The sequence below is a fragment of the Geotrypetes seraphini genome, chromosome 2 (genome assembly GCF_902459505.1).
Source record: "Geotrypetes seraphini chromosome 2, aGeoSer1.1, whole genome shotgun sequence".
Lineage (NCBI taxonomy): Eukaryota > Metazoa > Chordata > Amphibia > Gymnophiona > Dermophiidae > Geotrypetes > Geotrypetes seraphini.
In genome coordinates this window covers 310799683-310821270 of record NC_047085.1, presented here as the reverse complement: position 1 = coordinate 310821270, position 21588 = coordinate 310799683, and the positions used below count along the sequence as shown (strand labels likewise).

The 21588-nt window shown below is 45.3% G+C and overlaps 1 protein-coding gene across 2 annotated transcripts in view; it reads right to left on the bottom strand.

The window, feature by feature from the left end:
• The window catches only part of CDV3 (CDV3 homolog), a 72349-nt gene that overhangs the window by 28069 nt on the left and 22692 nt on the right, over nt 1-21588 (bottom strand). For both annotated transcript variants that reach the window (XM_033929981.1, XM_033929980.1), the window contains exon 3: nt 5102-5238. In XM_033929981.1, coding sequence (XP_033785872.1) covers nt 5102-5238 — 137 coding nt within the window. The remainder of the gene's footprint in view (nt 1-5101; nt 5239-21588) is intronic.

Genomic DNA, 21588 nt, shown 5'->3' with positions numbered 1-21588 from the left:
AGAGGGGGGGGAGACAGGGGACAGAGCCTGGCAGGAAGAATTTGGTTCAGAATGTTTTTTTTCTTGTTTCCTCCTCTAAATCTAGGATGCGTCTTATGGTCAGGTGCGTCTTAAGGAGCGAAAAATACGGTATACTGTATTCTCAGGTAAACAGGAAGCCAACGAAGTTGACTCAACAGAGGAGACACAGTCAAACTTTCTCTTTCCAAATATCAATTTTGCCATATTCTAGATCAGTTGAAGTCGATTTAAACTACCCTTACTCAAAGTTACACAAACTGAGTTACAGTAATCCAATTGTGCTAAAATGATGGCCTGCACTAATACTGTAAAATGTTACTGATGGAATAAATGTCTGACTTTCCTCAACATACGTAGGTGAAAGTAGTATTTCTACACTAAGTGATTAATTGATCTTTAAATGAGAGGGAAGAGACTAATAGAATTCCTAATATCTTGGATGAAAATTCAATTTTCAAAGTTTCACTGGACTTCAAATAGGACCGAACAGTTTGGTCTTAGCAGCATTAAGCTTCATCTGGATGGAAATTGCTCAGGTTTGTTATCTAGAAATACAGGAATCTACGAGTATTAGATTCTAAATTGTTTAAACTGGGGTCTACCTCAAGAAAGATAAAGATATCATCGGCATAGATACCAGAAACACTCCAGAATTTACTAAAGCAGACTTTGAAAAGCTTTGGTCTTCACTCACACCAAGGGGCACCAACAGATTAGATCCCAAAGATAAATTTGACCAAATGTGAATGTACATCTGTCATGTATCGAAAGATTAGGTTCTTACCTTTGCTAATCTTCTTTCTTGTAAATGCACGCTCTATTCCTGTACAAGTGGGTTATTTTCCTATGGTCACTAGACAGCTTCTAGGGAGCCTCAAAATGTTTTCAGCCCCTCCCTTCTTACCTCAGGACTGTCCCCCAGGAATCCAGTTTTTGACAAAGAAGCCAGAAATAACTGTAGAGGACAAAAGCAAAAGAAAGGGGTATGGGGATACTCCCTGACCTATAAGTTTAATCTGCTCATAACATGCAATTCAGAACAATCAAAAACAATTGAAAACAGCTCATTAAAACATTAGGTACCTGAACAACAACAAAAAAAAGTGCTTTCAGGAGAGACACCCTGCACTGACGGAAGGGGGCGCTGGGACTAGGGATAACAAGGCAAAGTGCTAAACACATACGGATGTAACTCTTAGAAAGGTTTGTCAGTAAATCAGAAACCCAGCTTATCAGTATTTTTAAAGGCAGACAATTGACGAATCAGCAACTCACAGGACGGGTTCTAGGAATAGTGTGTGGATTTACAAGAAAGAAGATTAGCAAAGGTAAGAACCTAATCTTTTGTTCTTGTACAGTCCCACTCTATTCCTGGGCAAGTGGGAGAATCACAACAGTCCTAAAGAGTCAGGGTGAGACTGACTAGTCCATTGCCAAAATAGAGGAGCCAAAAACAGCATCCTGCTTGGCTGCCACATTGATCCTATAAAACTTAGTGAAAGTATGAGGAGCAGGTAGCAGTCCTGCAGACCTCCAAAGAGAAACACAGAAACATGACCGGCAGATAAAGGCCAAATGGCCTTCCTATCCGCAGTAACCATTATCTCTTTCGCTCTCTCTCCGAGAGATCCCACTTGCCTATCCCAGGCCCTCTTGAATTCAGCCACAATCTCCATTTCTACCACCTCTTCCGGGAGACTGTTCCATGCATCTACCACCCTTTCCATAAAAAAGTATTTCCTCAGATTACTCTGGAGCCTAACACCTCTTAACTTTATCCTATGCCCTCTCATTGCAGAGTTTCCTTTCAAATGAAAGAGACTCAACTCATGCACATTTATATTACGTAGGTATTTAAACGTCTCTACTAGAAACAATACTAGCAATAACAATCTAAATAGATAAATAATTCCACTTTTGTGAAAAGGGACCACAGCCACCCTTCTCCAGTCCTCAAGTATCATTCCTGACTCTAGAGACTCATTGAAAAGGTAAGTCAGCAGAGCTACCTTAAGTTCATTCAGCACCCTTGGATATACACCATCCGGCCCCATCACTTTGTCTACCTTTATTTTAGCTAGCTCCTCATGAACACAACCTTCTGAAAATCGATCAGGGTCTATTGCTCCTCCATCCCTATTCACATTTGTCTTCTGCAGTCCCGCTCCCGGCACTTCAGCCATGAACAGAAATATTTGTTAAGCAATTCAGCATTTTCCTTATCAGTGTCTACATATTCCTCCCCTTCACCTTTGAGTCTCACAATGCCACTTTTTCACTAATATATCTAAAAAATGTCTTATCTCCCCATTTTACCACGTCAGCTATTTTTTTCTTCCATTTGCATCTTTGCTTTCCTGGCTACACGACCAGCCTCTCTTAACTTTTCCAGATATGTTTGCCTGTCTTCCTCTTTCTGCTATTTTTTGTAGTTTATGAAAGCTAACCTCTTATTCCTTACCTTCTCAGCTGACGACTCTGCCCAAGAGGAAGAGATGCCTCTGGTAGACTGAGCCCGCACCAAAATGGCAGGGAGGGGGGGGGTGTTTCTTACCAGCCACTATGTAAGCAGAAGAAATAGTCATATGAAAATGTTGGCTTTAAAAGCCTGCCTGCCCCAGTACAAACAAATGGTCAGAGACTCGAAACTCATTCATGACCAAGTACCGCAACAGTATCCTGTGCGCATCCAAGGACCATAACACTCGGTTCTGCTCCCTTGAACTGGAAGAAGTGAAGGTAAGAAGCTGAACCTCCTGACTAATGTGGAAGGCAGACACCACTTTGGGAAGAAAGGAAGGAACCATGTGCAGAATCACACCAGAATCCGTGATATGCAAAAAGGGATCACAGCAGAAAAGAGCCTGAAGCTCAAACTATGTGGGCAGAAGTAAAGGACAAAAGAAAGACAGCCATGACCATGATAACCATTAAGGATGCTTGCTCCAGAAGCTCAAAAGGCAGGTGAGCCAAAGAGCGAAGGACCAGGTTGAGATTCCAAAATGGACAGGGTAGCTGCAGAGTGGGCTGAAGCCACAGTGTGTCCCTCAGAAAACGGATAACATCCGGATGACAGACCAAAGAACCTCTCAGAGGCTTAAGGCCAAGAGAGGAACGACCAGCAAGCTGTACCTTGAGAGAAGCCACAGTCAGGCCTTTAGTCAGGCTGTCCTGGAGATACTCCAGTATCCAGGGGACCAATGGGACAGACAGATCCTCACATTTCTGGATGAACCATGCTTCATAAACATCACCAAGCTTTTTTGTAGGCCGCCACCATGGACTTCTTGCTATGGAGAAGGGTGAGAATCACGGCCAAGGAATAGCCCCTGCAAACAAAGGCCACGTGCTCAATATTCAGGTATTAAGACCAAAGCGGTCCGGATCTTGAAACGCAAATCGGATTCTGCACGAGAAGAAGAGGATGACAAGGGAGTCCCGAGTCCTTGGTCCAACTGCAACTGGACCAGATTGGTGTAACATGGGCACATTGGCCATTCAGGTGCAATGAGAATCACCCGACCTCGGTGGTTGTTATTCTTCTCATGGGCCACAGAGGGAAGACATACAGAAGACCCTCCAGTGGCAAGGGTTGAACCAGAGCGTCCAGGCCCTCACTGCCAGCCTCACGACAGCTGAAAAATTGCTCCATTTCTTGTTGGCTTCTGACACCATGAGGTCAAATGTGGGGCGACCCCAGTGTTTCACAATGCAGTTGAAAGCCCTTTGTAACAGAGATCCTGATCCGGAGTCTGAGATAATCAGTCTGAATGTTGTCCACTCCAGCCACATGTGCAATTGAAAAGCATTACGAGGTGTCTTTCCGCTCACAGGAAAAGAAGTTAGGCTTCAAGCTCAGTGAGGCACTTTTGGTGCCTCATTGGCAATTGATGTAGGCCACCGTGGTATTGTACGAGAAGATACGGACAGCTCGATACCAGACACTACCCTCGAAGTGGAAGAGAGCTAGACGAATTGTCCGAAGCGCCAGGCAATTGATCGACCACTTCCACTCAGAAAGGGTCCACTGGCCCTGAACTGGAGCGTCCATGCAAACAGCACCCCAGTCCTTGAGACTGGCATCCATTGTCAAGATCACTCACTCAGTGATCCAAAGGGGGAGACCCTTGAACAGAGAAAGATGACTCAGCCACCTCTTCCAGGGTAGAGGGGCATGCAAAAGAAGAATAAAAACAGCCTGGGAAAATTTTGGATTTTAGGGATTGGGGGAGGGGATAGGGCACACACTGAAACTTGCTAAAATCCACTTTTAGACACACACACCCTCCCCCCAAATCACCTATCCAGGCTGTCAGCTTCATACTAACTGTGCCATGAGATACTGTGTATTGCTGCAATGGAAACAGAAACAGCAAAAGGGAGATCTTCTGCAAGCATGAAAATTGGACTGCTGGTCTTCAGACTGACCCACCGGCCCGATACAAATGGCCAGAGATCTCCGCCGCAGATGCGACTTGGTGGAAGAACACAGTTGGCTCCAAAATTAGGCACACCTCCACAGAGCCACACAGCCTGCACTTAGACCCACAAGTGGATGAATCCTGGGTGAGCCAGCTCCCAAGGGAATGGTCCCTGAGCCCTGAACCGAAGTGCAGGCTGTCCAGAGGGTACACCGACAGGCAGCCAACTCCCTGGAAACAGACTTTACATAACGTCTGTGTTCTCCCGCAGCCAGGCCCATCCGCACGGGGAACCTCTGTAGCGCAAGGGTAGAATTCATGGACAAAAAGGCCGCGTTAAATAAGAATAAACACGAGTAGAAAAGACAAGCTTTTACAGTCTGGCTTGTAGGAAAAGTGGATTCCTGAGGGGCAGTCCTGAGGTAAGAGGGGAGGGGCTGAAAACATTGTTTTCTTGAGGCTCCCTACGAGTTGTCTGGCAACCATAGGAAAATAACCAACTTGTCCAAGAATAAAGTGGGCTTGTACAAGAAATTCATTAAAAATCCCCTAAAAACCTGACCCATTACCATCCCTCCAGGACTTGAACTGAAAGCTAAGTACATAAGGGGAGCAAGTTCTCAATTCTACTTTGAAAGTGTGATAAATTTAATTATTACCAACAGCTGCAGGTGCAGGAGCAGGAGCTGCCTTGTTCCATGGGCCAGATGATTTCTCAGTGCTACCACTCCCAGTCTCTTCCCATTCACCTCCTTCTTGTTCTCTCTTTTCATTTTCATCCTCCTCCTTTTCGTTACTAAATCAGTCAAAGAAATCATATTTAAATACTTGTTTACATTTTATGACCATTTAATAAGAACAGTTTTAAGTGTGATAATATCAAAACTTAGGTTTCAAGTACTTGACATTCCATCCACTAGAGACCATCTAGGCGGCTTATACCGTATATACGTCGAGACCCCCATTTCCCCCCCCAAAAAAGGAGGAAAAATGGTTGACTCAAATAATAAGGTGGGCGGTTTAATATTCAAGTGCCCTGCCAGACTCTGCACCCAATACCCTCCCTGCCAGGCACTACACCCAGCCTCCCTCCCTGCCCTTGTATCTCCTCTGCCGATCCCTGGTGGTCCAGAGGTACAGCAGGTAGGAGCGGGTTTTCCTAACTGGCTCCCGCGAATTCTCATGAGAATTCACAGGAACCAGTCAAGAAGCCACTCAGCACCGAGCAGGAGCACCAAAGCACACTCCTGCTCGGTACTGCTCAGTGGCTGCAGCAACCACCAACCGGGTTAGCAGCGGGGCAGGAGCAGGGAAAGCTCACTTCTGCCCACTGCACCTCTGGACCACAAGGGATCAGCAGAGGCGGCACAACGGTAAGGGCAGGGAGGGGGGCAGGGTGCAAAGTGGAGAGCCTGGTGACAGCCTGTAATAATTCTGGGAGGGGGACGCTGGCCCAAATATAAACCAAGACCTCCATTTTTGGGCCCAAAAATCTCAGTTTATATTAGAGTATATACAGTAGTAGGTAATAAAATACACATTGTATCAACTAAATTAGAAAATGAAGTAGAATCATGATAGGTAAGAGAAGAAAAGCAATTGCTATATCTAGCGATTTCCTAAAAAATTCCATATACAGTAATAGGGCAAATTAAATTGAAAGCATAGCGGGGAAAAAAGAGATCTTAAGCTCCACCTTGAATTTATCAAGTGAAGTTCTAAATATAAAATGGTAAGGCATTCCTCCAATGTTACTCCTGGCGGAATTCTGCAAATATAGAATTTGTACAGAATTCCTCACCTTCTCAGGATGCATAGAATTCTGCAAATGCTTTGCAGAATTTAATGCAGACACAGGCAGCAGAGGAGGAAGTGACCCTGCTGCACAGGGGGCCATTTCCTCCTCCTATTGCTGGCTTAGTCTCTGTTTATGTGAACTTTTATCTGGCACTCGCAGAATTCCACCCGGAGTACAGTGTATATAACACATTACTTCAAATTATATCTAAATGAAGCTGATGAAAAGTCTGCACTTCCAACCAATTGTGTCATGAAGAATGTAACATTTGAGAAGGTACATAGTGTATTACTAGCCTAAGAAGAAAAAGCAGTTACTTACCATAATGTAGGCATGCGGTCCCTCAGTTAAGATAAGCCAGCTAAGAAGCCAACCAGGGGAGGTAGGTGAGTTGTGAGAATATCTGCCTGCTGTCCCTGGATAACACCCGTTACGGTAAGTAACTGTGCTTTATCCCAGGACAAGCAGGCAGCATATTCTCCTCACACACTTCCAAGCAAACTAGAATGGGATGGTGGGAGTGCTGGCCTTTAAGAAAATAAATTTTGTAATATTGACTGGCCGAAGTGCCCATCCTGTCTGGAGAAAGACTCCAGACAATGAGAAATGAAGTTATGAACTGAGGACCAGGTGGCAGATTTACAGATTTCCTCAATAAGCGTAGATCTGAGGAAAGCTACAGAAGCTTCCATAGCTCAGACTTTGTGACCTGTGACACAACTCTCCAGGTGCAGTCCAGTCTGAGCATAGCAGAATGAATATACAAGCAGATACCCAGTTGCAAATCGTTCTCTTGGAAAACAGGATGCTCCAACTTATTAGGATCAAATGAGATGAAAAGTTGGAGAGATCTTCTATGTGGCTTTGTCCTGTCGATGTAATAGGCCAAAGCACGTTTACAATCCAGAGTGTGTAATGTCTTTTCTCCTGCATGAGAATGAGGCTTAGGGAAAAAAAAACTGGGAGAGCAATCGACTGATTGAGATGAAACTCCATCACAACTTTCGGAAGAAACTTTGGATGCGTGTGTAGAACCACTTTATCATGGTGAAACACTACCACCAACGCTTGTAACTCACTGACCTTCCTGGCAGAAGTGAGCGAGATAAGAAAAACAACTTTCCAGGTAAAAAAGGGAAAGAAAATTAACAGGTAAGAACATAATTTTTCCTTCCCTAGCAACAGCAGCAGATGAATCCAGAGACCAATGGGATGTAGCAAAGCAATCCTCAATCTGGGTGGGAAGCAAACGCTGCCTCCGCAACAACCGAAGCACAAAACGCCCCTACCGCATGCGCCCCCACATCCAAGCAGAAATGCGGAGAGAAAGCACTCTCGGAAGACCAAGTAGCCACAAGACAAATCTCCTCCAAGGAAAAACCTCTGGGCTGAGCCCAAGAAACATAGAAACATAGAAAAAAGCAGCAGAAAAGGGCTATAGCCCACCAAGTCTGCCCATTCCAAGTATACCCTCCCCTGAATTTACTCCCTTAAAGATCTCACGTGAGTATCCCATTTTCTCTTAAAATCCGTCACGCTGCTGGCCTTTATCACCTGGAGTGGGAGTCTGTTCCAATGATCCACTACTCTTTCGGTGAAGAAGTACTTCCTGGAGTCGCCATGAAACTTCCCTCCCCTGATCTTCAGCGGATGCCCTCTGGTGGTCGAGGGTCCCATGAGCCAGAAGATATCATCTTCTGACTCGATGCGTCCCGTGATGTACTTATATGTTTCAATCATATCTCCCCGTTCTCTTTCCTCAAGTGAGTACAGCCGCAATTTTTTTTAATCTTTCTTCATATGTGAGATCCTTGAGCCCCAAGACCATCCTGGTGGCCGTTCGCTGAACCGACTCGATCCTCAGCACGTCCTTTCGGTAGTGTGGTCTCCAAAACTGAACACAGTACTCCAAGTGAGGCCTCACCATGGCTCTGTACAACGGCATCATAACTTCAGGTCTCCTGCTGACGAAACCTCTGCGGATACACCCCATCATTTGTCTTGCCCTGGAGGAAGCCTTCTCCACTTGATTGGCAACCTTCATGTCCTCACTAATGATCACCCCTAGGTCGCATTCCGCCGTGGTCCTAACCAAGGTCTCACCATTTAGTACATAAGTTCTACACGGGTTTCTCTTACCCAGGTGCATTATCTTGCATTTTTTAGCATTGAAGCCTAGCTGCCAAGTAGTTGACCATTGTTCTAGCAACAGTAGGTCGTGTGTCATATTATCAGGTAATAAGCTTTTGCCTACTATGTTGCAAAGTTTGGCGGCGTCAGCGAACAGTGATACCCTTCCTCTAAGTCCTTGCGTCATATCTCTTATGAATAAGTTAAATAGAATCGGGCCCAGGACCGAGCCCTGCGGCACTCCACTGATCACGTCCGATGCTTCGGATGGGGTACCGTTCACCACCACTTTCTGAAGTCTACCGCTCAGCCAATCCCCAACCCATGTAGTTAGAGTGTCTCCTAATCCTATCGATTTCAGCTTGTTCAGTAATCTTCGATGAGGGACGCTATCAAATGCTTTACTGAAGTCCAAATATACCACGTCCAGTGACTCTCCGGCGTCCAGTTGTCTAGTAACCCAGTCAAAAAAGCTAATCAGATTAGATTGGCAGGATCTACCCTGGGTGAACCTGTGTTGGTGTGGATCACGCAGTTTTTCTTCGTCTAGGATTGTGTCAAGATTCTGTTTGATCAGTGTTTCCATGAGTTTACACACTATAGATGTGAGACTCACTGGTCTGTAGTTTGCTGTCTCTGTCCTACAGCCCTTTTTGTGGAGTGGGATTACGTTGGCGATTTTCCAGTCCAAGGGGACCCTTCCTGTGCTTAGGGAAAGATTGAAAAGAACAGATAATGGTTCTGCCAGGACTTCCCTTTACTCCCTGAGCATTCTGGGGTGTAGGTTATCCGGTCCCATGGCTTTGTTTACTTTGAGTCTTGATAGTTCGTCATAGACGCTACTGGGCGTAAATTCGAAATCTTGAAACGGGTCTTTCTGGTTATCTCCCGTCTGCAGCTGTGGACCAGCTCCCGGCACTTCGCGGGTGAACACTGAACAGAAGTATTTGTTTAGTAGTTCTGCCTTTTCAGAATCTGATTCCGCAAAGTTACCGTCCGATTGCTTCAGGCGTACTATCCCATCTTTGTTTCTTTTCCTGTCACTAATATACCTGAAGAAAGATTTATCCCCTTTATTAATTTTCCGTGCTAGCTCTTCCTCCATTCGGAGTTTGGCTTCTCTGACTGCTGTTTTGACAGCTTTAGATCTGTCTAGATAGTCCTCTTTCGCCCCCTCTCTGCGGGATAAATGCGTCTTTTTTCTGTTTAACTAGGTCTGAAATTTCTTTACTGAACCATTGGGGTCTTTTGTTTCTCCTGCGTTTACTTACCGTCTTTATGTATCGGTCTGTTGCTTCGTGTAGGATGGACTTCAGAGACGACCACATATCCTCCACATTGTCAGATATTGCTTGTTTATGTAGCTCCTGATGGACAAAATCTCCCATGCGGTTGAAGTCTGTGCCTCTAAAATTGAGAACCCTTGTTGCTGTGTTTGTCTTAGGGAAACCTTTCTTGAGGTTGAGCCATACCATATTATGGTCGCTGGAGGCCAGTGTGTCTCCTACTGAGACTTCCGTGACGCTATCTCCGTTGGTGAGAACTAGGTCTAGTAACGCCTGGTCCCTGGTGGGCTCCAATACCAATTGCTTGAGACATGCACCCTTTATGGAGGTTAATATTCTTTTGCCGCTACCTGTAGTCGCGGAGAGTGTGTTCCAATCTGCATCTGGCATGTTGAAGTCTCCTAGCATTACTGTGTCCCTGCGCAGTGTGATGTTCTCTATGTCCTCGATTAATTTCATGTCTTTGTCCTCCTGTTGCCTGGGAGGTCTATATATCACCCCAAGGTATAGGCATTTTTCATTCCCTCTGGCCAGGTTCACCCAGAGGGATTCCCCGGTGTATCTAACATCTGTGATTCTGGTGGTTTTGATGCTTTCCTTAGTGTATAGCGCTACTCCTCCTCCCAATTTACCCTCTCGGTCGCAACGAAGTAGGTTGTACCCTGGTATAACCATATCCCACCCATGCGATTCCGTGAACCAGGTTTCAGATATCGCTATCACGTCAAGATCGGTGTTTGTTATCTCAGTCTCTAATGCTAGAATTTTATTGCCCAAGCTGTGTGCATTAACATACATAGCCCTCCATATCTGTGAAGAGATTCCTTTACGAGCTAGTGTGGCTCCTAAATTATCAGTGATATTTCTCCCTGAAATATTGTGGATATCATATCACCTTAGACTTGGTAGTGTGAGTGTGACTTGCCTCCTCAGGGTGGTTTCTTACTGCTCTAGGATATAAGTATGTACCCTCCCCCAACTTACCTAGTTTAAAGCCCTATGGAGTAGGCGGGCCAATCGATGTCCAAATACGTTTCTACCTCCGGCGGAATGGTCATGAAGTTCTTTCGCCAACCGCTTTCCTGCCAGCAAGCAAGCATAAAGAATGTCCTCCTGGACCCATCGAGCAATGGAGGCTTTGGACGCCGCCATATGTTTGAGGCGTCCCTTGAAGAATACAAAAAGGTGATCTAAACAACTAAAAGTCATTAGACACCTTGCTCACGGAGAACGCTACGCACTTTAAAAAAAAAAAAAAAAAAAAAAGCAGTAAATAAAAGCACGTCTCCCCATTTCTCCTCCCAGGAAGAAGGAAGGAAAAGTGAGCGTGTCATAAAAGAAAGAATTGTGGTACCGTCCGAACTGATACCCCAGATTTCGGAAATCAGAAATAGGAATCCCCGCTGAACAAGACCTGCAATTCGGAAAACTGCAGAGCCGAAGCCATGGCCACAAGACACCCCGTGTTCAACGGTACAAGGAGAAATGAAGCCTTCGGTAAACTGCGAAGAAGTACCTGAAGATTGTACTCCGGACATGGCTAAGAGGTGTACAAATATACCATACTCCGTTTAGGAACTGAACTACATGAAGCTGAGAAGTAATCGAAGAGCAATATACCTAGCCCTTGTAACAAGCTAAGAATGGCACTTGAAGCTGAAGGGAATTGAATGCTAAGCCCTCGGCAATACACCTGTGCCAAAAAGGAACTCCGGAAGGGTGCAAATGTTGAGAAGTATCCAAGAAAGGAAAAACCTCCAAAAGGAAGCAGAAGCCACAGGTGAAGATGTCTGTAGCGCCTGGATAAGAGAAGAAACAACCTGCTGCGCATAACTTGTCAGTCATGACTACTCAAAAGCTAGGTCATAATACCAAAGTAGCACGAATATCCATGTTGATCGGACCCTAGGTGAGCAAATCCAGAGATACCAGGAAACTTCTTAGTCCGGCTGTCGAAAGACTCATCAGATCCACATAGCAAGGATGGCGCAGCCAAGCCAGAGATTCTACAAATACTGTGCCCGGAAAGCGAGCTTGAGATGGCAAATCCAAGCCATCATCAGCCAGGGGAAAACACTGAAAAAGAGAAACCAGAGATGAGAAAGAAGCCATGCTGTTACCCCCTCTAACTCCCACTCCCTGTGCCCGCCGAAGAAGCTAGGAAGCATTGAATTGTGAGACGAGGCCATGAGGTCTAGTTCCAGGAGATCTCGCGTCCATAAAAAGAGCTGGAACGCCTGAGCCAAAATTCCCAATATCCAGGATGTAGAAGATTTCACTATTACTAACGTTTACACTTTCTAGAGCGTACAGAGTGCTGTACACTGTAACATACAATAAATGGGCCATGCTCAGATTTCGCGGAGAGAAAGTCTATCCAAACTCTTTTCCTGACCCTTAAAATGATCTGCCAACAGAAGAGGAAGATGAGGGTCCACCCACTGAAGTAGAACAACAACTGTACCTGGCAACTGAGTACATCACCTACTGCCCAAGCTGTAGAGAAATACCCTCATCATAATACTGACTGAAAGGACCCTCAGCGGCAGTGCAGAAGAATGGTCTGAAGCTCCAGAAAGGTAGCCTGACAACGCTCAAGAGTAGAAGAATGAACAAGTACTGAGTCGCCTCTTAAGACCAGACTCCTGGAGCTGAGGATGGAAGGCGCCGAGCCCCCCAACCCAACAGCCCGGGATGTTTGGTGGCCATGAGCTAGTCCAGCAAAGACCGAGGCATGCCTTTGAAAAGAGAAATCTCGCTGAGCCACCAAATCATACAGAGCGATACATGAGGTGCCTACCAAATAATTGGAGCCCTGAGATACCGGGAACCACCGGAACAAAAGCGACTGCTATAGCGGCATAATGGGAAAGTAAGCTGAAGTTCCCAGTGGAGTCAGCAACATGGATCCTATAACCTGTACAGAATCCCATACTCTGGGTCATGGTGACCAAAGAAGGATGCAAACCTGAGACTGTGACCCATCGCCCTAGTCTTGGGAAGAAACACATTTCTCTCCTATATGAATAAAAACATCTCCCCGATATACCTATAAATAGTACAGGAGAAAAGAGCACTGTGCAAATCGAAGATTCACGTCCAAAGAACTGAGGAAAAGAAACCACCCTTTTCTTGTCAGTCAAATGGCCCGACTGGAAGACGTCCGAATCAAGAAGTCAGTCAAGAAGAAATAGGTGAATCACCTGGTAGCGCCAAAACGGTACCACTGCCCACATTTTCTAAAATGTTCTTGAAGCCTTGGGTAGGTGAAATGGCATGTGCCAAAATCGAAAGTGCTGCTCAAAGAGAGGCAAGCAAACCTAGTGCCGATTTGGAGTCCATAGGGAAAATGTAAATATTCTCCCAGTTTTTCTGCAGAAATGTGTAACCCTGAGAAACAAATTCAGCAGAATGCTCCCGTCTTGGGCACCATGCAGTAAGTGGAACAACGTCCCTTAGTTCCCGAAGAACTACAAGAACTGCCCTGTGGACCAGTAATACTGAAAAGGGAAACACAAAACATAGAGACTCCAAGAACGAACTGGAAACCTGAGGAGGATGCAAAGTCGCAAGCATCCTGAAAAATCTTCACAGCCCCCTGACCTGACATTATAGCGTCTTCTCCCTCATGAGAAAGCCTGAAGAGTCATTGGAAGAAGTCAAGATCCCCTCAGAATGAAGTGCAGAAGGTCAGGGAATTGCAGGATGAGAACTGTAGGATCTGCAAGAAGATTCTCCTAGGAAAAATCAAGTTTCACAATGTAAAGAGGAATATACTGGAACAATGAAAACAGTAATAACTCCATGCAACATCAGCGAAATACGTATGTCCTTTAAAGTGAATACGTACTAGACTCAATCAAGATGCTGCATCTACCGCCCCGTGGAAAACAACAGCATCCTTACAGGTATCAGACAAAGCTTACATCGCTAATGAGAGCTTCAGGGATGAGGCTAACAGCCACATAAGCGCGTGATCCTCCGCAGGTTTGATAGAATAGGTACTGGCTCCAGGTTAAAAGGAGCTGTATAGCCCTTCCTGCCTGGCCAGGGGGCCCGTCTAGCATGTGCCATGAGAAAATGGCGACAGGAGAAACCAGCGTGATAAGCATGGAAATCTGAAGTCCAGGCCTCCTCAGAAATAGAGAAAGAGAGTCCTGGCCGCAGGAAGATGCGCAGTGTCATTATGCCCATAGAGTCTGCCCGAACTTGGAAACTGCTTGTACTACCTTTAGGCATATATATCCTGTGCCATTATTAGACACATGCAGCTCAGCACAGAGGCCCAAATAAGGACAGTTACCAACAGACAAAGGCTCAATCTGCAGGGACCCCAAGAGAGACAATGAGATACTTGTGTGAAATACAGGGCACTATCTTACTGCTGATCTCACCGTGCCGTGAGTTGCCATATGTCGCTCCAGGCCGAAGACAAACCGAGACTGGGTGACCTAGCACAGGTCAGAGTCTTTCTGGTAAACCCCTTGAGTGCTAACCCCAGAGTCCGATTAAACAAGCAGCTTCCTTCAAGGGAGTACAGCAGTAACACAGACATAGACACATAAATCTGCCCAAGCTTGTCCCAAAGCTGGTGAAACATACAACTTGTCTGAACCGGAAAGGAGAGAAGCCCCGGCATACCCTGACCAAAGTCAGCTGGAAACAAACTATCGGAATGCTGCAGCTCTCCCGCCATTGCCGGAGACCCAAGCGCACGCCTGATTCTCACTGACATGTGGCTGCTGCATCAACGTTCCTAGAAACATAGACGGATTCAAGCCCCGCAAAATTTACCCTGCCGCGGCTTGCATAGAAAGAAAATCAGACTCGGGGAATAACCAGAAGAACGGCCCACAGTGCCAGAAAACAACATGTCCCATCTCATGCGCGCTGCTATAAACCGGCACCTGCACAATCAGCTGTACATGGCCGTGACAAACACTGATGAAAGAGAGCCTCAGAATAAACAGGACCAGTACTGCTGCACTGAAACCCAATAAGGAGAACAAGTGCGAGCATGAAATCGCACCGCTACTGCCGCACTGTAACCAACAAGGAAACCAAGCGCGTGCATGCAAAGGACGAAAAAGTCCTGGCTCCCTCAATCGGATTTCTAGTCATAAAACTTAGCCTCAATAAAATATCCATTCCTTAAATGTACGATGACCGAACCCACAGTACTAAGACTCCCAAACAGAACCTGAAGTTCAAACAACAGTAAAACCAGAAATACTCACAAGCTTGTTGTTGGGGCCGGTTGAAGCCAGTTAGAGCCATCAATAACAGGGCAGAATGTAGCAACTGTGGTCTCTTTTTTTTGGGTTTTTTTTTAAACAGAGAAGGGAAAGAAGAAAAAATTGAGACCCAGTCAGACCCTCTAGCAATGGAGGGAGGGTGAGGCAGGGACCTGGGGGGGGGCCCAGGTGTATCCCCTAAAGCCGGCACCGTTCAGCCGGACACCCCTGACTCACTGAAGAGAAAATCTCAACAGGAGAAACAGAATGGCAGTCTCACTGAAGAGAAACCTCAACAGGAGAAACAAAATGGCAGTCTCACTGAAGAGAAACCTCAACAGGAGAAAATAACTATCCAGTCACAGCCAGAATCCAGGAGCTAGTTGAATAGCGACCTTTTCCTGCTGGGAGATAGAGAATACTGGATAAACAGGAGGAGTGCCGGCCAATAGGACCACCTGTTAATCAGTTTCTATATCTCCGCTTGCTGGTAGATGTGGGCTATCCCATTGGTCTCTGGATTCATCTGCTGCGGTTGCTAGGGAAAAGACCTTTCATGAATCTGGAGACCAAAGGATGAGCAATAAGAGGTTTTCCCTCAACTGGTATGTGAAAAGCTGTAATAGCACTGAGATGGACTCTGATAGATGTAGATTTAAGTCCAGAGTCAGACAGATGAAGTAGATAATCCAACACCAATTCCACTGACAAGGAAGTTGGATCGTGATGATGAAGGAGACACCAGGAAGAAAACCTAGTCCACTTTTGTTGATAACATTGTAGAGTGGCTGGCTTCCTGGAGGCGTCAATAATATTACATACATGCTGAGAGAGATGTAATTCAGATGGAATCAGCCCAAGAGAAACCAAGCTGTCAGGTGCAACAACTGCAGATTGGAATCTAGAAGCAATCCTTGATTCTGAGTAAGCAGAGTAGGAAAGATTGGTAGAGGAATTGGCTCCCTGATGCCGAGTTGAAGTACAAGGGAGAACCAATGTTGTCTGGGCCACCGTGGAGCAATGAGAATCATGGTGGCTGATTCTATTTGAACAGAGTCTTTAACAGGAGAAGAGTTGGAGGGAACACATATAGAAACAGGCCCGTCCAATCCAGAAGAAATGCATCAGCTTCTAGACAATGAGGAGAATAAAGTCTGGAGTAAAACTGGGGCAACTTGTGATTGAGATGGGTCGCAAACAAGTCCACCTTAGGAGTGCCCCTTTGAACAAAGATGGGATGGAGAGCTGTAGAGCTGAGACCCCATTCGCAAGGTTGAACAATTCTGCTAATGTGAATCTCATCATCAGACAAGAGTGCTCCGAGTCTCCCAATAAGTCTGAGTCCTGAATGGAATGAGGACAGTGTTGGAGACTCGGTGCCGAAGGCTCAATAAGTTTCATCTTATGAGAGGCCTTCCGGGATCGTATCGGCGTCGCCTCTCTAGATGTTTGCGTCTAGGATGACTGGTGCCGTGGAGTGAGATTAATCGACTCCCATGCTAAAGGTCCCAGCACAGGTGGAGCATCAACTTGAGGTGCGATTGGCGTCGCTATCTGCTCAGACTGAACCGTCACCTGGAGAGCCTGTGTCGACCTAGCTTGGACAGCTGGTGTCAACGTGGCCATAAATTGGGTTGGTACCAGCATTTGAAAATGCTCACCCAATTCTCCCCTAAGCAAATGATCACTTCTCTGCTTAAGGGAGAGCACCGGTACCACTGGCTTTTTCGCCAGTACCACTGGTGCAGCACTCCGGTCCAGTGAGGAGGAAGCAGATGTCGAGGCACGCACCAAAATCGGGACCAGTCACTTATGAGACTTTTTTGAGGTCGGCATGACTCGACTCAATGCCACTTTGACCCAAGTCCCAGATGAGGTAGGGGAAGGCTTCTTTGCTGGCTTACCCACAGGAGGTTGCGACACTGGAGATGTTTCTGCTAGGTGTCGTCTTGGCTGGTGCTGCTGGTGTTGGTATGGATGTCAACTCCCCCTCCATAGCGACACCAAACAATAACTTCTGTTCACGAATGCGGTTTTCCAAAGTCCTCTTCCGAAGAGAAGAACACTGGGTACAGGTTTCCAGTCAGTGCTCCGGTCCCAAACACTGGAGACACCAGTGATGTGGGTCAGTCACAGAGATGGGCCAAGAACAGCTACCGTACTTCTTAAAATCCTGTCTGCGGGAGCAACATCGATGGGAAGACTGCCTTGGCAAAATCGAAGTTGGAGGCCAAGGTGGTACAATAGGCCCCGCCGGGCTGAACCCGTGAGAGAGCAAAAAAAGAATTTTGTTTTTTTTAACAAAAGGCAAACTAAATGAAAAGAAAAATAACACGAAAATGACTGAAAAGTCACTGACGTGAGAACGGGAAGGTAAGTTTTCAACGACCATTGATATGCATCTTCTTAGCTCTGCGGAAACTAAGAAACTGAGGCACTGCGTGCCTATGTCGGGAGGGAAGGCATTCGTGCATGCGCGATGAGGGCTATCGCAAACTTTCCAAAAGACTTAAAATTGCGATGCACTTTTGAAGTAGTCCATGCCGGGGCTCAGTCGGTGATGGCACCAATGTGTGAGAATATGCTGCCTGCTTGTCCTGGGATAAAGAATTTTATGGACTAGTAGTACCAAAGTTTGACATATCATCCAATAAGATATGGGTAACCAATAAGCATTCTTATGTAGTGGTATAACAATCATATTTTCTTTTCCCACAATTACAATTGATACAAAAATGTTGAAATGTCCGATAGTCTCAGGCCTTGAAGCAATGCATTACAGTAGTCCAACTGACCAATAACAAAAACTTGTAATGAATCCTGGTGAAAGATACCTGAGCAGATCATCTGTAGTTTGGAAAAACGTCTTAACTGCTGAAGAAATGAGAGTCTGAAAATCCAGTTTACCATCTAATATGACACTTGGAAACAGTAAACTAGCTTAAATAGGTAGAATCTGTGCTGATGACTCATTCACGGTTAACAACAGAGATTTAGATTTATCAGGATTGAGTTTCATCCTACTGTCCTTGAGTCAGTCTGCAAAGATATAAAACTTGTCCTCAAGATAATGTCTTGACCACACACACGGTTCACCTTTAACTTATGGATATGATCTGTGTATACCCAAGATGATAAACCAAGTGACTGGATAAGGCACACTAAATTTTGGTACATGCTTTGGTCATCAGCACTTTTGTTTACTGTAATGCTTTATAGCAAGGATTCGAATTCTCAGCTACTAAGTGTCTTCAAAACATTCAGAATACAGTACTGAAACTAAGCTCATCACTGGAGCAAAAAAAGATTGATCATATGACACCCTTCCTTAGGCAAGAGAACTGTTTACTGCTATCACATTGTACTACATATAAAATTTATTGGCCAAAAAGTACAGCACATTGGCTATTTCGTTTATTGCAATATTTAATACCATACTCCTGAGTAGAATTCTAAGATCCAGTCAAAAGTTGTTTCAACTGAAATACCTACTTTCAAGACAAATAAAACAAAAATGGAATGCTACACTATGAAATACTCTTCCAATCCAGTTAAGGTCTGAATCTTGCTTAAAGATTTCAATCAAGATTAAAAACTTATTTAAGGATGCATCTGATTACTGGACATCCTTACAACAGTAGAATCTCAGTTATCCGTTACCCATGGGAAATGGTGGATGCTGAATAACTGTAGTTTCTACTTATTTGAGAGTTAATGTAAGAATAGTTGTCTCCCCCCATAAAAATTAATAATTGGACAAGATCCTTTTAAAATATTAAGCCAAGGGTGTACAACCTCAGCTCTTGCCAGGTTGTGTTTTCAGAATTTCCCAATGAATGTGCATGAGATCTACTTGCATTCACCTCTGCGCTTTCCATTGTCATTGAAGGGGCGGGCAGCCTCTAGGCCTCCATTGCAAGGTGGATCAAGGCAGCTATTGAGTCAGTCAAGCTTACATCAGAAATAATTGTCTGATGTCTCAAGAGCTAAAGGCCCACTCTACTAGGGCTCAGGTTGTGGTCCGGGAAGAAGACTAGGCAGAGACCCCTTGAAGACAAATGCAAGGCAGTAAGTTGGACCTTGCTCCACCCCTTTGCTAAGCACAAAAGACTGCTTCAATACACTCTATCTATGCACAATGCGGAGCTGATGCTAAGCAAGAAGAAACTATGTTTTACTGGATAATTTTCCTTTTAGTCAACACCATCATTCTGCCCTTGGAAGACCTCAGGCCGGTGTTCTGGGTATTCTGTGCATCCTATTCAGCGCTTTAAAAAATTATGAACTTTGATCTGCCTTAGCACCCTGAGGTTGTGGGTTTAAATCCTGCGCTGCTCCTTGTGACCCTGGGCAAGTCACTCAGTCCCCAGGTATGTTAGATAGATTGTGAGCCCAACAGGACAGATAGGGGAAATGTTTGAGTACCTGATAGTAAAACTGCTTAATTTTGATAGGCGGTAAATAAAACAAAATACCTAAAAATAAATAAAATATACAGGGTAGCAAGTGCTACTCTGGTGTTCTGCTTGCTTGACATCACTGCAGTTGCAGTGGTTGATTGGGTATGGATGCATTAAAGGGAACTTCTGCTGCTTGGGCAGGCACATATAGGATTGTTACAGAGAGTTCATTTGTGCAGAACAGTGTCCCCAATTAAAGAAAAAAAATTATCCAGCAAGACAAATTTCCCCTATACCTTTGTTTCCTATGCCAAAACAAAAGGGGAATTTATGGGCTCCCTTCAATTTGCATCCTGCTCCCTCTGTCCAATGGGAATTTGTTAGTTTGCACAGCATAGTGCTGTTTTGGGTGCACCCACTGTTGAAGGTATGAAGAGCAAAATGTCCTCAACCCAGCTAGCCCAGTCACTTCTTCAGCTCTTTGAGCAATGGTGATGCTAGTTGCCTAATCCAGCCCAGTAAAAGGACCCCTAAGTTTTGCTTAACTTCAATAATAGTAGAAAAGTGGTCCACTAAAAATCAGACACAGAGGACAAGTTTAATTGCATAAGAACTGAATATCTTCTGCTCAAGATAATCTAATATCTGAAACCAATGTAGATGTTTCCATCCCTGCCCTGAATCTTGCTGCAGGCAATACATCTATTTCTTTTAGAAATTACAGGGAAACTTCTGATTGAAAACAGAAGGAAGTCAAAAGTGCTGGCAGTTGAAACCTCTTTTTCTGGTAGCTGTATCCAGCAGTGGTGCGTTTACATCACTAATTTAAAATAGTCATTTAAAGCTTCAAAGGACTCTCATTAATCACAATTGGATCTCCTGAAGAAGACAAACGAAACGGGGCCACGTTGGAACCCCAAACCTTTTATAAAGCTAAGTAACATTACAATTCACCTATCTCAAGTGATGTTTGCTTTTATGAAACATACAAAGAATGCCATCATGTTTTGAAGTGGTTTTAAAGGACTGTCTGTGATATATTCTTTATTTTTCCTGGCTTGGAGCATGATCACTATTGAAAAAGCTGCAATGACTGGAAGGTAAACTCTGTACCAATACTAGGGGGGTATAAACCTCCCGTGAAGAGTTTCATGTCTCTGAGCAACTTCTAAAAATTTTTGATCAATCTCCATAGACAGGTTTTAAGTGAGGTCAGTTTACTTTTTGGCAATACATCTATAGCAGTTCTGTTTTCTACCTGCACTGTGCAGCTTTAAGTTTGAACTGTGAACTAGCCAAACTCCCACACAGATATTAAAAAGCAGAGAAAGAAAAATCAGGCACCATGCAGTTCAAACTAGTGTTGCCCGATTCGAATCGGTTCACCAATTCACTTCGGGTGAATCAATTCGAATTGATTTAAAACAAAACAAGCAAGCAAACAAAAAAATCGGCCTCCTAATTCGGTAACTGACCCTCTCCCCTCGCCCCCTAAAGCAGGAGCGGCAGCGCTGCCTCTTGCTGGCCAGCCGCTGCAGCACCTGCTTTAGAGGGTGAGGGTAAGTCGGGAAGTGCTGGTGTCCAGCTTCCCCCCGGCCTCCCGTGCACGATTTACCTACTAGCAGCAGCCTGAAGAGAAGATCGCTGGGGCTAGTGATCTCTGCAAGCTGCTATAGGTCTTCGGAGCTATTTCCTCTGCTGCGGTCCCGCCCCTTCTCCGACGTCGGAGGCAGGATTGCAGCCTTCTCTGCAGGCTGCTGCTAGTAGGTAAATCGTGCGCAGGAGGCCAGGGGGGAAACATGCAGGCCTTCCGGGGGAGGGGGGTGCGTGCAGTGCTTCGGGGGGGCCCCTGGTATAGAAGTACATGGAGGGAGGGAGGGAAGGAAGGGGGGTTTAAAGCGTTGTGCATATGCCGGACTTTGGGAATAAATAATGGGTCTAAAAACAGAGGAGAGGGAGAGAGATGGTGGACAATGGGATTTAGGGAGGGAAGGGACAGAAAGGGAGAGAAATTGGACACAAGGGATGGTGTGGGGGGGGATAGAGATACTGGATTGGAGGGTAGTTGGGAAGAGAAAGGGAGATATGGTAGACCCTGGGGTGGTAGGGAAGGAGGGAGAGATGCTGGATGAAAGGGTAGTTGAGAAAAAGTGGATCTGTGGATGGAGACCAAAAAAAGGAAACATGCCAGACCTCCGGGGGAGGGAAGGGAAACAGAAGGGGAGGACAGAGTTAGATGGATAGTTAGCACGGAGAAAGAAGGAGACCATGGCAAGCAAATTATCGGAAGACAACTAG